This window comes from Euprymna scolopes, chromosome 13 (assembly GCF_053919585.1).
Source record: "Euprymna scolopes isolate OS-2025 chromosome 13, ASM5391958v1, whole genome shotgun sequence".
In the NCBI taxonomy this organism is placed as follows: Eukaryota; Metazoa; Mollusca; class Cephalopoda; order Sepiida; family Sepiolidae; genus Euprymna; species Euprymna scolopes.
The window spans coordinates 53,974,294-53,992,249 of NC_136494.1; the positions used below are offsets into that span (position 1 = coordinate 53,974,294).

At 29.9% G+C, this 17,956-nt stretch overlaps 1 protein-coding gene across 1 annotated transcript in view; it reads left to right on the forward strand.

Annotated features, from left to right (window-relative positions):
• Positions 1-14,019, forward strand: part of LOC145292030 (bursicon-like) — a 316,032-nt gene extending 302,013 nt beyond the window's left edge. Inside the window, exons 3-4 of the mRNA XM_080138053.1 lie at positions 10,326-10,590; positions 13,760-14,019. Coding sequence (XP_079994179.1) covers positions 10,326-10,590; positions 13,760-13,979 — 485 coding nt within the window. The 3' untranslated portion in view covers positions 13,980-14,019. The remainder of the gene's footprint in view (positions 1-10,325; positions 10,591-13,759) is intronic.
• Positions 14,020-17,956: the final 3,937 nt, after the last annotated feature.

Here is a 17,956-nt window from a genome sequence, read left to right on the forward strand (position 1 = left end):
AACCCATCAGTTAATTAAAACAAAAACAGATAAAATTCCAAATGAATCAAAAACATTAAAAATCACTTTTTATATATTTATTTTAATTTAATTAAATTTAGGAAAATTAGACACCGGCAAACTAATATTGGCAAGGTATGAAATTTAAGCATCTACGGAATAAATATCAATTGAAGATAGTTTAAGACCAATCTTAAAGATTCAAGTGTCTCTCACAGAAATATACATATTTTTTAATATTTACTCTTGTTTGAAAGCCAATAAGTCGATTTTTCTAAGTTAGGTACGCGTTCTAAGGATATTTTTAGTATTATCCTTTACAATTATTATATCAATAAAAAATTTTTTTAATTAAGATTCTATTACCAGAATTAATTCATAATGATAAATATGGGTGTAATCATAAATACCTCAGTGATTAAAAAATTTGTTAATAGTTTGAAAAAAAAATCAATTATTCTGTGATTGTTCGAAACTTGACAGAAATTCGGCAGCATTTAAACTATTGTATAGAAAGCCACTTAAATAGTATTTGAAGTGTAGCGCTTGGTTCCCATTTAAAATTATATCCTATAATCTGTTTACAGTCGATTTTTATTCCGTACTTCCTTAATGTTTCTACAATTCTAAAATTACGCAATTTTCTGTTGCTAATTTTCCGTTGTATTAGTGATGCTTGAAAGTATTTTTTTGGGCAAAAATGTTTTGTTTAATTTTTCAACATTGTTTGGAACATGTAAATCAATTGCTTTCTTTGAAAGATTACCTAGAGAATTTATTCAACGTTTTTAAAACTTTGTATTACAAATAAAATAAATTTACATCGTATTTTGATGTTATTATCATTTTAGTTTTAGTGACAATTTAAAAAATTTAAAACAATCGGTTTTGAAATCGTAAATTACGGACACATTTTCCCGATTCCGATACCTCCAAAAGTTCCGATTTTTTTACAACCTCTTCGGTATAAAATTTCAGATTTTTTAAAAACTTTTATTTATTTTTTCTATTTTCTATTTTTACTCTCTCGAAATTCCTCCCCTGAGACGTGCCGCTCGTAAAATAGGGATACATTCTTCCGAGTCCGATACCTCAAAATGTTCCGAATTTTACAACCTTTTCGGTATAAAATTTCATATATTTTGTTAGCTTTTATTTATTTTTCTATTTTCTGTTTTTACCCTCTACAAATGCCGCCCCTTGACATGGGCCGCTCATAAAATAGGGACACATTTTTCCGATTCCAATGCCTCTAAAATTTCTAAAGTCCCGATGTTTTACAACATTTTCAGCATAAAATTTCAGATTTTTTGTTAGCTTTCATTTATTTTTATTTATTTATTTATTTTTTACTCTCTCAAAATGCAACCCCCTGGCACGTGCCGCCCGGGGCGAACCGACCCCGCTCCGCCCTTACTGCGCCACGTACTTTGAGTGAATTGTATTCTGCAAAAATATTTCTAAACGATACATACTGAACTTTTACAATGTATCAATTATTGACCAAGAAATTAAGTTTTTACTTTCCTTTCAAAAAACTTTTGAAAATTACCTGAATACTTTTTATGCATTTTCACGTTGTATATCTGTATGAATATAAACATACTTATAGGATAGTAATCTACCAGTGTACATCACTGATACAAATCAAATACTCCGAACTCAAAACCATTTTGGAGATTATTCTTTTTCACCCCAAATTGCCATTCACATATTGCCACTTGGAATGTAATGGACTATAGCGATGTATCTGTTCATAGTACATTTATACATCTGTGGTTAGTACACAGAGAAGCAGGAAACAGGAAGGGTCAGTAGAAAGCTTTCCGGCATATTGGTACCTTAAGAGTAAAGGAGTGAGATTTAACCGGTTGTCGAGTTAGTTGGGACAATATAGATTGAGGGGGAACAAGTTCTTAGGGTTTATCAGAGTCTATTCCATTAAAATATTTATAAAACAGGCACAGGAATGCAACATGGCGGCGATGTGACAGTGGTTAGAGCTTGGTCGATAGTACGGACCGATTTGGAACTCTTTCTTCTGGACCCTATCAAAGACTGGTGTGAGTAATTTTATTGCACGACAGAGAGAGAGAGAGAGAGAGAGAGAGAGAGAGAGAGAGAGAGAGAGAGAGAGAGAGAGAGAGAGAGAGAGAGATCACTTTTTACAGCAGCTATAAGCCAATATTGAATTCTATCCAATTTCACATCGGAACAACGTAAAATCGTTTTTCTCGTTCGATTTTGGCTCTTTCTAAAACTTTTAAGGGAAATATTTGTTTGAGAAAGTAATGTCATAAACCTTTAGAAATAACTATATCCAACAAACATTTAATTATGAAAATAACACTTTTATAGGAGAGATGACTAAAATATCCTGCACTATTTCTCATCCTCTCCAGTCTTATATGACTTTAATAGCAGTGATAATGAAGATATATGCGCAGAATACGAAATATAGATTTAAGTGACGCAAGTAAGACATGCGATTATAAATGACTTAGTTTTAAAAAAAAACATAGGAAAATGTCGAGTTTTAACAACGGAAGAAACAAATAAGAAAAGCAGTGTGAATACGAACAGGAGAGAAAAAAAAAGAGATTAGAACAGGACACTGTATTAGTGGGGGCATCGTCGCTAGTTATTGTGATTAGACACTAGTGTTTAAAGGGACTGGAGAAATGGCCAAATAATATCAGTTATTTGGAACGTCCATCATTACCATATTTTTATTTTAATAAATAGAAACTTGCATAGAAGTAGTATAGAATCCATTGTTGTCATGGTGACGGCGAAAATGTTATCACGTATTAAATGAGATTTCTATGAAATCAGTTTCGACGCATTCTAATTTAAGAATGCGTGGGAGAAAAGTAAACATTTTTGGTGTGTTTTATCAGATTCAATTTGAATTGTTACAAGACCAATTTTATTTAATTCTTTTTATAAAACAACTATTGTTTTGGAAGTGTCTTTCTGTAAAGATTTTCCAAAAATAACTGCCTATTTTAAGATATTCGTTCGATGGGCTGTCCGAGTGGAAGTAAATAAAACGAGAGAAGAGACTGCACATATCGATAATATTTTAAGATACGGCCTCGGTCGGTCGCTCGGTCACGTCACCATAGTTTTCTTTTAAAAACTATATGAGCAATTTTTCTGGTAATTAGTGTGAGTCGATTGTAACAATGATATCGGATAAAATGTCATTTAAAATTGATCAAGTGTTTTGAACTTATTTCTAATTAGCTGTGTCATGCTCCTCCTAGGCATTATGTTTTTATCTCTAAACGGACAGATTGTATGGACGTATACCACGTTCTTATATGAAATTACCAACGGCCTCTAACACAGCTTCTTCCTGTTGTTCATACCAGTCAGAGATACATCATTGACAATCAGTCCAACAGTGGCTTTGTTGGTGTTAGGCTGTGGTATGGTTCTTCTCATTATTAGGATGTTAACTCTCCCATGCTTTATCTTCTCCCGAGAAGAAGTTAGTTTATTAGTAATCACTTGAAGCGTTCCTACCGGGAATAATGAGGATCGTACTCATACATTTTGCTCTGACTTTTCCAAACCCCCGCTTGACCTTGTGTCCAACTTACTGCATAGAAATAAATTTACATGAACATTGAGGCAGTATATTGTATTGAATATTTCACACGAAAAAATTAATTTATTTATGAAAAACATTATTGTTCGACTCTAAATCTGCAATCGTCCTTTCTTTCGCTTTTTCTTCTTTCCTTCTTAATTTTTTTGCCTTCTTTTTTATACCTCATTTAGTTTGTTTCTCTTTCCTTCTGCAATTAATTCTTTATTTCCGCATTTTTTCTTTCAAATGTTTTATTCTTCGTTTCTCTTTCTTATTTTCTCCATTTGCTTTATATTTATTGTATTGTATTTTTTCTTTATTCATTTCGTTCTTTTTTCTATTCCGTTCTTTTTTTTCATTCATTCTTCGTTATTTACTTTATTTCGTCTATCATTCTTTGGATCCCTTCTTCATTCGTCTCCATCTGTATTTTTCATTTATTCGTTTCGTTCTACATTTCTTATTTTCTCTTTCATTCTCTCTGTGTTTGTTTATTTTTTACTTTATCTGTATCTCGTCCTTTTCTGTAATTTTCTGTTTTTTATCTATTTACTTTTCTTCGTTTATTTCATATTTTATCTTTTGCTTTAGTTTTCATTCTTTATTTATTTAGTTTAACTTTCTTTCTCTAATTTTCTCCCCCCCTCTCTCTCTCTCCATTGCTTGGCCTCGTCTTGTTGTTTTAGTCCTTTGTTCCTTTCTTTATTTTCTTATTTCTCTTCACCTTTTCATTTTAATTCATTCTTTTCTTATTTCACTCTTGTTCATCTATTATTTTTATTCCTCGCGTCATTTTATCTTCTTTTTATTCTTTCCCTTTTGCATTCTTTCTTCATATCGCCTCCTCCTTGTCAGAAAAAGGGATTATTATTTGAAGTCCATTTGCTACACGTTATGATTGACGGGATGAAATTGGGGTCAGATCAATCAAGGGTTAGTTAGTGGCTTAGTTTAATACTATTATATAAGACATATAATTATCACGAGTTGCAATGATACTTCACCTGCCTCTGCGGAGATGGACAAGCCAGAGACAAAGGATAGAAAATAGAGGCATCCTTAACATCAATCTTTTATTTTGAGTACTGCAAGCCTACAACGATTACGCCAGTTACAACGTCCGCAGTTTTGTCGCCTATCACATTGATAAAACAGAAGACATACAACTGTTATTATGCCGTCTTGGCATTTGCTCACCTTAATCGTTTCCTATGTCCCTTCAACAACGTCAAAACAAAGATGCGTTACTGTATTATACCGATTCATGGCGTGCAAAGGTATCTCGATAATGACATTCTCTTATCGGTTCCATTGGGAGTGGGAGGATGGATGACCCCGCTTCCATGCCCTTTATTACAGACGAGACGAATATATACTGCGTACTTACGATAGAAGATTTATTTATTAAGATGGATTTATCTTGCATAGATAACAAGAGGGGCACGAACTACCTGAAGTATAGTCTGTAGCATGACTTCTAGTGTGGCTATCGTATTTAAGACGATCGCGTCGAGTTAGAAATCTACCAAGACCCACGTTGACAATTATTGAATGTGACGAATGAGAAAAATAGATACACATCTGTGGTATAAGAATGGGCCATCAAGTGCTAAAATCAATACAATGTTGTGAATCAAAGAATCTGTGACCATTGTTACTCCAAAGGTGCTACGCCAAAGATTGGGCCATTTAACGGCGTGGTTATGAAGACTCATCCAATTTACAATTGTGTTTTAATGAAAGGTCAAAAAGAAAACACCACTGCTGATGGAATATCTTCATAGCCCCCAAGTATGTTGGCTTCAAATAACATTTTGCAGCTTGCCACATTTTTAATCAACAAAATTGAGGATGAGAAATCTGAGCAGATGCCGTTTACATCATATTTCTTTCCAATTAAAGCGATCAGTAAATGTCAACTACAAAAAGAAAAACATAAGCAATTCAAAATTCATGAAAACAATAAGCAATCGAAGTATTTAACGAATACCTACAACCACTTTCTCTTTATAAATATAAATAGTCTGCCCAAAAAGTGATGTCTTTCCTAAGTGCTACAGCTTTCAATAGAAATTAAAATAAAACAGAAAATTTAGTCAAAATAATTTCCAAATGTTCATATGCAGTTTTGAGAACGTGTAACTAAGTAATTGAAAAAAGGTAATTAAAAATGTAATTTTAAAAAAGGGAATTGATAAAATAAACATTTTTGGATTTAATAAACTTTTAAACACATTTGAATACTTCGTTTTTGAACTGATTTTTATAAAGTTATGTGTAGATTTTTATGTATGTGTATGGATTAACTCCTAAACTATTTAAGCGTTCATAATGAATTTGAAAAGACAGCTGATACACGTAAGTGTAAATATTGCAGGATATATTATTTTAATTTATTTTTATGTAAAGAGGGCAACGAACGGTGGATGGTGTTCCTGAAAATCCTAATACTTCCGACTCTTCTCAGATATAAAAGATATATAAATTGGATATTTAAATTTATTGGAAGTATTCAAAGAAGCACAAGCTAAAATGTGAAAATCCAAATATTTCAGATTTGCATTAAATTTGATTCATACTTATAAGCCACCAATTATGCAAGATTATTTGAATTTCAAATCCTTTTTAAGAATACTTAAGCTTTAGCCATAATTTTGAGACATTTTCTAAACTGAAAATCATGTTATATTTTTTTATATAAAATTGAATAAAGATAAGGTTTCAAGTCATTATGTTTTAAGTTTCATTCATTAATACGAGTATTTAATAAAAGTATTTAATACAAGTCTTTACAAGTATTTAATACAAGTTATTAATAAAATTATTTATTACAAGTATTAAATAAAAGTATTCAATACAAGTATTTGATAAAAGTATTTAATACAATTATTAAATAAAAGTATTCAATACAAGTATTCAATAAAAGTATGTAATAAACGTCTAATAAAAGTATTAAATACAAGTATCTAATAAAAGTATTTAATACAAGTCTATAACAAACGTATTTAATACAAGTCTATAACAAACGTATTTAATACAAGTATTTAATAAAAGTCTTAAATAAAATTATTTAATGAAAGTCTTTACTAAAAGTATTTAATACAATTCTTTAATAAAAGTATTTAATACGAGCATTTAATAAGAGTATTTAGTACAAGTATTTAATATAATTATTTAATACAAGTCTTTAGTACAAGTATCTAATACAATATTTTATAAAATTCTTTAATAAAAATGTTCAATACAATATTTAATACAATTCTTTAATAAAAAATGTTCAATACAATATTTAATACAATTCTTTAATAAAAGTATTTAATAACAGTCTTTAATAAAAGTATTTAGTACAAGTATTTAATAAAAGTATTTAATATAATTATTTAATAAAAGTATTTAATAAAAGTATTTACTAAAAGCATTTAATAAAAGTCTTTAATAAAAGTATTTAATACAATTCTTTAATAAAAGTATTTAATACAAGTATTTAATAAAAGTCTTTAATACAAAAAATTTAATAAAAGTCTTTAATACAAAAATTTTAATAAAAGTATTTAATACAAAAATTTAATAAAAATCTTTAATACAAAAATTTTAATAAAAGTCTTTAATACAAAAATTTTAATAAAAGTCTTTAATACAAAAAATTTAATAAAAGTCTTTAATACAAAAAATTTAATAAAAGTCTTTAATACAAAAATTTTAATACAAGTCTTTAATACAAAAAATTTAATACAAGTATTCAATAGAAGTTTTTAATGCAACAAGTGGTGCGAGACGTTTCTGTTTTGGTAAATTCATTTTAACCTTTCATGGGACAGGTATTTCTCTAGTTTATTATAAAGTTGTCAAATTGTTTGATTAAGCAGTTCTTTGACACGTGATCGGGCGACCGTACATAATCAAAACCTGCAATCGATTACAACCTAAAAATTGAACTCTCACCAAATAAACAAAACGTGTGGGCGGTACACTCCTAGGTTTTTGCAAAAAAAAAATTGTATTAGTCAAGTGATTTTACTTTTAGCAATAGACAGAGAGTCAATCCTGATTTTTAGCCTTTTATTGAATAGCATAACTTATTACAGGGAAGAGACGAAATGGGACAAGAAAATAATTTGCTCTTGTGTCTCGAATAACATATTTTAAATAAATCAGTATTTCAAATGATACTCGGAGTAGATTAATATTTGGATTATTATCTACAACATACATTATTCTCGCGGCAAGTAAAAAGCCTGTCTATCATAAAAGATTTATAATATGTTACATGCGGATTTTAAAAAATTTTAAATTAAAAGGTTAGATTTCGAATTACTGTGAGGCTGAGTTATGTCTTTTTTATTTTATGCATTTTTGACATTTTGTCCTTTATATTTTTATATGTTTTTGACATTTTGTCTTATTTATTTTTGATACATTTTTTGACATTTTGTGTTTTTTTATTTTATACATTTTTGACATTTTTTTATATATATTTCTTTGATATTTTGTCTTATTTATTTTTTATACATTTTCGATATTTTGTATTTTTTACTTTAATACATTTTTGACATTTAGTATTTTTTATTTTTATACATTTTTGACATTTTATCTTTTTTATTTTTATACATTTTTGCCATTTTGTCTTTTTATTTTTTATACATTTAAAAATTTTTTTTGAATTTTTATACATTGTTTGAGATTTTTTTTATTTTTATACATCTTGTACATTTTGACTATTTTTATTTTTTGACGTTTTTTGGCATTTTGTTTTTTTTACTTTTTATACATTTGTAACACTTTGCCTTTTTTATTTTATACATTTTTGACATTTCTTAAATTTTTATACATTTTTTGAAATTTGTTTTATTTTTATACATCTTGTATATTTTGACTTTTTTATTTTTTGACATTTTCTGACATTTTGTCTTTTTTATTTTTTATAAATTTTTTGACATTTTGTTCTTTTATTTGATACATTTTTGACATTTTTTAAAATTTTATACATTTTGTGACGTTTTTTTAAAAAATTTTATACATCTTGTACATTTTGACTTTTTTATTTTTTGACATTTTTTGACATTTTTTCTTTTTTCTTTTTTATACATTTTTTGACATTTTGTCTTTTTTATTTCTTAGACATTTTTTGACATTTTGTCTTTTTATTTTCTACATTTTTGACATTTTTAAAATGTTTATACATATTTTAAATGTTTTAATTTTTATACATCTTGCACGGTTTGACTTTTATTTTATGACATTTTTTCTTTTTTATTTTTTATAGATTTTTGAGATTTTGTATTTTTTATTTTTATACATTCTTTGACATTTTGTCTTTATTAAATAATAAACATATTTTCGACATTTTGTATTTTTTATTTTTATACATTTTTGACATTTTGTATTTTTTATACATTTCTGACATTTTGTCTTTTTATTTTTATATATCTTTAAAATTTTTTTAAATTTTTATACATTTTTTTATTTTTATGCATCTTATACATTTTGCCTTTTTTATTTTTGGACATGTTTCTTTTTTATTTTTCATACATTTTTAACATTTTGCCTTTTTTATTTTATACACTTTTGACATTTTTAAAATTTAATACATTTTTTTATTTTTATGCATCTTGTATATGTTTATTTTGTTATTTTTTGACATTTTCTGTCATTTTGTCTTTTTTATTTTTATACATTGTTTGACATTTTATTCTTTTCATTTTTATACATTTTTAACAGTTTTTAAATTTAATTTTTTTTATATTTTTTATTTTTATACATCTTGTACATTTTGTCTTTTTCATTTTTTTTTAACATTTTTTGACATTTTGCCTTTTTTATTTTTTATACATTTTGTCTTTTTTTATTTTTATACATTTTTGATATTTTGTTCAAACCCAATTTGTTCAGTTTCTGAATTTGTCCAATTTGTTCAGTTTCTGAGAGAAAGAGAGCAATTTAAAATAGGAAATAGGGGAATGGCGTTTGTTTAGGAAACACGGCCAAACAAAGGGTAGCTCATTTATTTGAGACACATCAACATAGGCACTAATTACATCGATAAACAAAAGTGTCAGAAAAAGGTAAAATACATGACAAAATATGTGCACATTTCTTTAACTGATTGTTTGCATATCTTAATGCATTCTGTAGTGTGTGTGGGACAGTCATTCAGAATCACTTGAGATGATAAGGTTTTCTCTTCTTTTAGCAAACCGATATTATTATTATTATTTTTACTATGCTTAAATTCAATTAAAAAACAAACAATTAACACTCTTTGAAGGCCTTATTTGAAAATCTGACTCATATAAACTTGTCCTTATTTTAATATGTATCTTTTGTATGCTTAGTTTAAAGCTTGAAAAACAGTGTTGTTGTTTTTCAACATTTTCTCTTTTTAAAAAAAAAACAGATTAAAAAAAATCACAAAATTATAAATTCGCTAACATGTATTTACTTTTAAAAAACACTTAGGTATTTTTGTAGCTAATTACTATAGTTACACCTAAAAAGTCCTAAGGGTAAATGATAATTTGATACAAGAAAATTGAAAAAAAGTAAAAATGGCAAAAACTTTCCATCACTCTTGTTTCTTGGATTCTCTCTGAAGATAAAAAGACCAAAATGACTCTTTTAAACGCGTCACCATTTCTTTCATTTTCCGTAAGCTAATACATAAATGATAATCTATTTCGCTATAAGAATACTAAACTAATCAAATCTTATCATTTCTTCAATTTTCCAGGTAGTCTATACGTTTATGCTGTCAGTGTGCTATTTCCCGCCATTTTGGCATTCGGGCCGCCGTCGGCCATTTCATACACACGTTTGTCAGCGGCGAACAACAACACGAAATGCGGCGTTCGAGGACTCGTGATGAACATCTACCCACCAGCTAATCATGCCGGTCGTTGTCAACCGAAGAGGATCAGAACGTTTGGATGTAAGGGACAATGCTATTCTTATACGGAAGTCAACAGTAACCTCACACGGATAACTCGAGCATGCAGGTACGTTCATCAGATATCTTTTTTATTTTGATAATCAGATTAGAGAAGATATATATATATATATACACATACACACACATATATATATATATATATATATATATATATATAGAGAGAGAGAGGGAGGGAGGGCTTATCTTCCATGTAGTAGGAAATCTCCCTCAAAAAACCTAAATTGCCATATGTGTTTCCGTGTAGCACTTGCTCACATAACTGCGCTCATTTTTTTTGCCGTTATCGTACGCACAATAACTGAATAATTTTTGTGAATATCTATGAAAAAATTGCCAACATCTTGTCTGTTTACGCTTAGGGTAGCAGGCGTATCTGTGTCGATTGCAATGTTCATAATAATTAATGACAAATCCACTAAAACAAGGGATGTTTTATCACCGTTTTCCATTATTTATGATCTAACACAGATTGCTAACAAACCTATTCATGTACACGATGCTGATAAATGATTTGCAAGACTTCCAGAACAACTTATCCTTAACAGTGTTCATCCACTGTTCTGTCTCTACTCGGATCTTCTGATCATTCAGTTGTTTCACTGAAGATTAGAACAACGTGCATTAAGACTTCTGATATGCCTTTCCATCACAGAGTGTATCGATACTTGACCGGCTGACTCGGATAGCCTAAGATCGTTTATATCAGAAATTTAACTACACATTATTTTTTAAAAGAATGTTTGTCTGTATTGGGCCTGATAAAACTGACTGGTAAATCGTTGGCATTGAGTTTCATATCCTCTAAGAAATTCCAAGAGAAATCAAACAATCAGCTTTGGTACAGTCATAAATACCCAATGATTATTGCTCACAAAGATCACTATTTAAATTGCTTTCAACGATGCTTCGAAGCCAAACCCCATTACAACGTGTTCGCAAAAGCGTTATGCCCATTCCATTAAATCTAGTCGCTGGGCAGAGGTTTTGTACCCAAGAAATTTTTTCGGACAATAAACCGGGCCCTAAAAGAATATAACATTTGATGAAGCCTAAATTTGTTTTGCAAATAATTTTCCATTAAATTCCATTTTGATCAGAGCTGCCTATCTTCTGAATTTCTCCATTTATGATGGTAAAAAAAAAACACTTACCGATATCTAGGATATTACCAAACTAAGCCAAAACGTGCATGACACCAAAAAACATTCCAGTTCTAATGTTTAAGAAATTCCAACCAGAATCTTTGAAAAACTATTCAATCGCTACTCAAAAAAGAACTTCTACTTTAGAAAACTTCGTCAAGCTTCCTAAATACTGAAGATTCTTCTTCTGCATCTCAATAGGGAGCTATAAAGTTGTAAGTTGTTATAATTGTAATAAGTCAAGAAGTTAGCAAACACCTAAGAAAACCAAACAAACTACTCAATGTTGATTTTGTTTTGCAAGATCAATAGCTGATGTGCTGACTGTAATATCACACAGGCTTACTTATTTATATTTCCAAAGGCTTCTTTTCTAGATCAATAGCTCTTTGCATATCAAAAGCACTTGACTAGGAATCGGCACAAAGTTTTGATTCATAAACCAGATATCTATTGCATATTTGAAAATATTTTCTCAAGAATCAAAGCATTTATCTCTAAAGGTTCATGAAAGTAATCATTGATGAGCAGAACTCTGGAGCACATAGTACCAATGCCTGCGTGCATCAAGGATCGATTCTGGTCTTTATCAGTGATCTCCCAAATCAAATTCTAAGATAATTAATTGACATTAATGCTGATGACACAGTTATCTATAGCAGCATTTCAAAGAGCAATAATGATGAAATTTCTCAGTTTTTCAACTGGGAGCACGTAGTGCATTGAAGAAAATTCATCTAAACTAAGATTCCCTTCTTTCATTATTAACGCCCAGATTCTCACCCTGCCCCAACCGATATGAGTGGTTCAATCATTAAGGAAACCTCATGTTTTGATAAGGTTCTAGGATAGACTCTCCCTTCAGAGCTGAAATGACAGATTTACAGTAGATTTGGTGCTAGAGTCGCTCAAAATAATCGTTGGATCATTCTATTATTCTTGAAAGAATCTAACTCCTGACGCAATTATCTATCTGTATACGAGTAAAATAAGTCTAAGATCGAGTCCTGCTTCGACATCTAGGAAGATATCGTTGGGAGCACTCTTTCTTGCTATGACAAAGCAGAAAATCGACTTCAAAATTTCATGGGGGTAATTCTTTCTTTTCTCTACAGCTTCTTTTGAACAGAAAATTACTTCTTTTTTTTACTCTATCGTCACTTTATTGACTGAGCCTCAAACTATGATATTCCTATAAAAATTCATATCAAGAACTCGTCTAGCTAAAACTATTCTAAATGATTTTCTTCTCTGTTTTTTGGTGTAGCAAGAACTTCACAATATCTACTCATCTGTGGAACACTATACAGAGGAATTTTTTCTCAGCGAATTACAATGTGATTGTTTTAAAATCCAATGTTGACAAATTTTTATTGAGTTGTTTTCCTGAGTAATCAAACTCTGCTCAGTCCCAACTATCTATACCAATCCTTAGCATAAACTCATGTGATTTTGAGTGGTAACTTCCTAGTACACACACACACACACACACACACACACACACACACACACACACACACACACACACACACACACACACACACACACATATGGCTGTCGTACAGACGTTCGGGTTTCAATCCTGGCTTGAGGTGGTTGCCTGTCTAGCCGCACTGATGAGGTGTGAAACAGCGATACAGTACTGTATGTGGATGACTATATATATATATATATATATATATATATATATATATATATATCGTCCTGCTTCGGCGTTTAAACCGTCCATCCGCTTCCAATTGGTTGAGTTTTGCATTTTATTAAAGAATCGATCTTATCTTGTAACTCTCCTATATATACCGTACTTTGTGGTACTTGCACGAAGTTCGGAGTAATTGCGCTAACTAGCTAAAAGTGTTCTTTTGCCAACCACACATGTAAAGAGCACTTTTTTAGTTGGCGCAATTACCTCCGGATTTGGCGAAATTACCCAAAGTATGATATATATATATATATATATATATGGTGGATTTGAAGTGTGACAACGTAAGATTATCTATATAAATATATATAATACAAACGTATGAAAATATGTTATATTTATTTAATACTTCCATATTTTTCTACTTTCAGCTGTTGTCAGCCGACAGATTTTGGCCTTCAAAAAGCTGTGATCCGTTGTAAAGGTGGAATGCAGCTGCGAAAGGTCGTAAAGTTTGCCATCAATTGCCATTGCCGACCATGCGTCATTAAGCCGCGGGTGACCCTAGCTGATCTACGGCACATGTTGCACTTGTCAAACAGCCGAGGCCGTTGGGGTAATAAAGGTATTGGGAATTTATTTCGCGGTTGAATTAGACATGTCTCTAATAACACGAACGAAACCACCCAAATTGAAATAATGAATGAAGCAAAAGAAAAGCACAAATATAAAATTATTTAATAAAAAGAAATAAAAAATAAAACACCACGAAAAGAAAAGAAGTTGACATAGAAGAAAAGAGAAACTGGAACGTTCATTTTTTTTTTTCAGAGATTTTAAGCCTGTTCGATTTCTCATCCGCTTTCTTGGTTGCTCTAACGTGATATCTTCTCTTTTTAATCTTCCGTACTTTTATTCGCTAATGGATAGAAGGACAGATTATGCCCACGTGTAACAAACAAAATCCAAACAAACACCTCCCTGCCTCCCTGCCTCCCTGCCCATATCGGCCTCTACTGCCTCACTCTCCCTTTCGGGTCTATTCCTCTAAAATATTTTCAATCAAAGCAGCTGCAAAAAGAAACATTTAAATACGAATAAAACTTCTCCATTATAAATTAACTATACTTACTCGGCATTATCCGGGAGTATTTTTACTTTAATTTTGTTTTGCATTTTTCCTACCATTTATAATGGAATTTTAAACGTGTAATTTAATTGTTACGATGTCCTTTGGCCATTAAATTATTAATGAGATCAAATATAATACTTTAACAAGTTTTATGGTTTTACTCTCTCTTATTTAATCATAGAATGTGATTAGTTTATTAAAACACACGAGGAATTAAACTTTATATTGGGGAGTTTAAATGCTTCGTAGTTGTTCGAAATTTTGAAAGTAATTGAATCCTTTTCAACATAATAACAATTATTATTATTATTATTATTATTATTATTATTATGATTATCATTATTATTATTATTATTATTATTATTATTATTATTATTATTATTATGATTATTATTATTATTATTATTATTATTATTATTATTATTATTATTATGATTATTATTATTATTATCATTATTATTATTATCATTATTATTATTATTATTATTATTATTTAATGGGTAAATTATTTACAATGAAATAAAATGATTAATTATTTTCTCGCTGGGATTTTTAAAAAGTTAATTGTGCTTTCTTTAAAAAATTTAATCAATTAACAGTTAAAATAATACTGTAAGTTACGCAGTGGCGAGAAACACACAAAACATACATAGTCACAGAAGATGTGATCACGCAATTTTATTAAAATAGAAATGATAAATTTCCGTTTTTATGCCGTTACATCTTAAATAAAAATAAATACAATTTAATTAAACATTTAATAACAAATATAGGCTAAAATAGCTATAAAATAGCATCTCAAAATACAAAAAGAACGCTACGATAATTTAAAATAAACAAAAACTGGAAATGTTCAATTTAGACAAACGTGTTTTGCTCAAAAAGGTATAGTGGCGTATTAGTTAAACCAATTCAACAAAAACACGATTTCCTATTATTTATACAGAAGTTGGCTTAACGTTTTGCTTCCAATAGGTTTCTGAATGTTTGAAATGAGGATTGATTATTGTTATTATTTGTATTCTTCGGACTACTGCTTCCAACTTGAGTATTATTTTCACAACGTTTCGGTCGATGTAACCCAGGACTTTCTAAAGGGAATTCTCTCGAACGCAAGGAATCTTTCTATCAAACTCGAGAATCTGCACAAAATTTCAAATGGAACCATTTATTCAATCCGTGGTGGTAGCATACTCTTGCGGACCAGTGATGTACTTGGCAAAATTCAGTTGTAAAATAACACCTTCTGGAGGTTGAATAGCGATACTAAAAATATATATGGAGGTTGCATAACGATACTAAAAATATATATGGAGGTTGAATAGCGATACTAAAAATATATATGGAGGTTGCATAACAACACTAAAAATATATATGGAGGTTGCATAACGGTACTAAAAATATATATGGAGGTTCTATAACGATACTAAAAATATATATGGAGGTTGCATAGCGATACTGAAAATATATATGGATGTTGCATAGCGATACTGAAAATATATATGGAGGTTGCATAGCGATACAAATTATATATGGAGGTTGCATAGCGATACTAAAAATATACATGGAGGTTGCATAACGATACAAAAAATATATATGGAGGTTGCATAACAATACTAAAAATATATATGGAGGTTGCATAGCGATACTAAAATTATATATGGAGGTTGCATAGCGATACTGAAAATATATATGGAGGTTGCATAACGATACTAAAAATATATATAGAGGTTGCATAGCGATACTAAAAATATATATGGAGGTTGCATAGCGATACTAAAAATGTATATGGAGGTTGCATAACAATACTAAAAATATATATGGAGGTTGCATAACAATACTAAAACTATATATGGAGGTTGCATAGCGATACTAAAATTATATATGGAGGTTGCATAGCGATACTGAAAATATATATGGAGGTTGCATAGCGAAACTAAAATTATATATGGAGGTTGCATAGCGATACTGAAAATATATATGGAGGTTGCATAACGATACTAAATATATATATGGAGGTTACATAACAATACTAAAAATATATATGGAGGTTGCATAACGATACTAAATATATATATGGAGGTTACATAACGATACTAAAAATATATATGGAGGTTGCATAGCGATATTAAAATTATATATGGAGGTTGCATAGCGATACTAAAATTATATATGGAGGTTGCATAACAATACTAAAAATATATATGAGGTTGCATAACAATACTAAAAATATATATGAGGTTGCATAGCGATATTTAAATACAATTGCGAATTACTAACAACTTCTACCCATTCATGACGATACAAGAGCATGTTATCCTCGTGGATTTAGTAAATTCAGTATTTCTTGCAGATTTCCAAGTACTACAGGAAGATTTCCGAGTCCTAAAGGATACACCTGAAGAAGGTCAGAAGGTTTCATCGGCTGAAACGTTGTGACAAGAACACTCAAGATGCGTACAATAGTCTGAATAATACAAATAATACGTATTGATGCAAAATACGGACTCTTCATAATTTACACAAAATTCTTGGCGCCAAATGTTTGTGCATAGTTTCTGTTGATCCACTAGGTTTGTTTCAAATTTATATAATTATTATTCTCACGGAAATTCTATAACTGGGGACCCATATGGACTTCAATTTCTCCAATTATGATTAACAGAATAGGCTGTCGCCGAACAATCAAGTAGAGTCGACATTTTTTAAATTTTTCCTGACTTGACCATGCGTCATTAAGCCGCAGCGAGGTGAGGATCAAGTACTCCCCACTCCCATCTGTGTTCAAAATGCGTTTAGTAAATTTTTTTCAAACTGGTACGTGAATCGAATTTATTTTATTCTTTTCGTTATTATAGAAATTATTTGAAATTTCATTTTCTAGGGGCAAGAGAAAATTTTAATCAAGTTTTTCGTTGCTTTCAAATCCTAAACAGCTTCAACCATTTTTGGTCTGTTCCATGAATCTAAATCGGAAACATGCGAGTTTTTGTATGAGTCCCCAGCTAAAGAAACACCGTTCAATCGCTATTTTCAAGACATTGTCAGATAAAAATAGATATTCAGAAATATATTGTCTTATATTTATTTTATTATAATGTACCTGCACATAAAAGCTTTCTTTTCAAGTCATCAATTCATTGACAAAATCTAAACGAATAAGTAGAACAAATACAACGAACAAATTTTCGCAAAACGACATTCAGATTCAACACGACTATTTCCGCAACAAATTAAAAACATAATTTTTCCAAATAAAAGAAAGACACAGAAAAGATACTGAATGGAAATAGAACCCGTTCGACCCGACTCCCCATCCTATTCCGGAAGCAAAAACATGACCCCCTGCATGCACCATGTAGCAAACATCCGCTTTTCTCTCCTCTTCCTCCTGCAACAAATAAGTAGAACACTGCATTTGAAAAAAATAATTTTATTTTATCGAATTTATTTCGCGATATACATTTGACCACGGATACATCGTCACTTATACAAG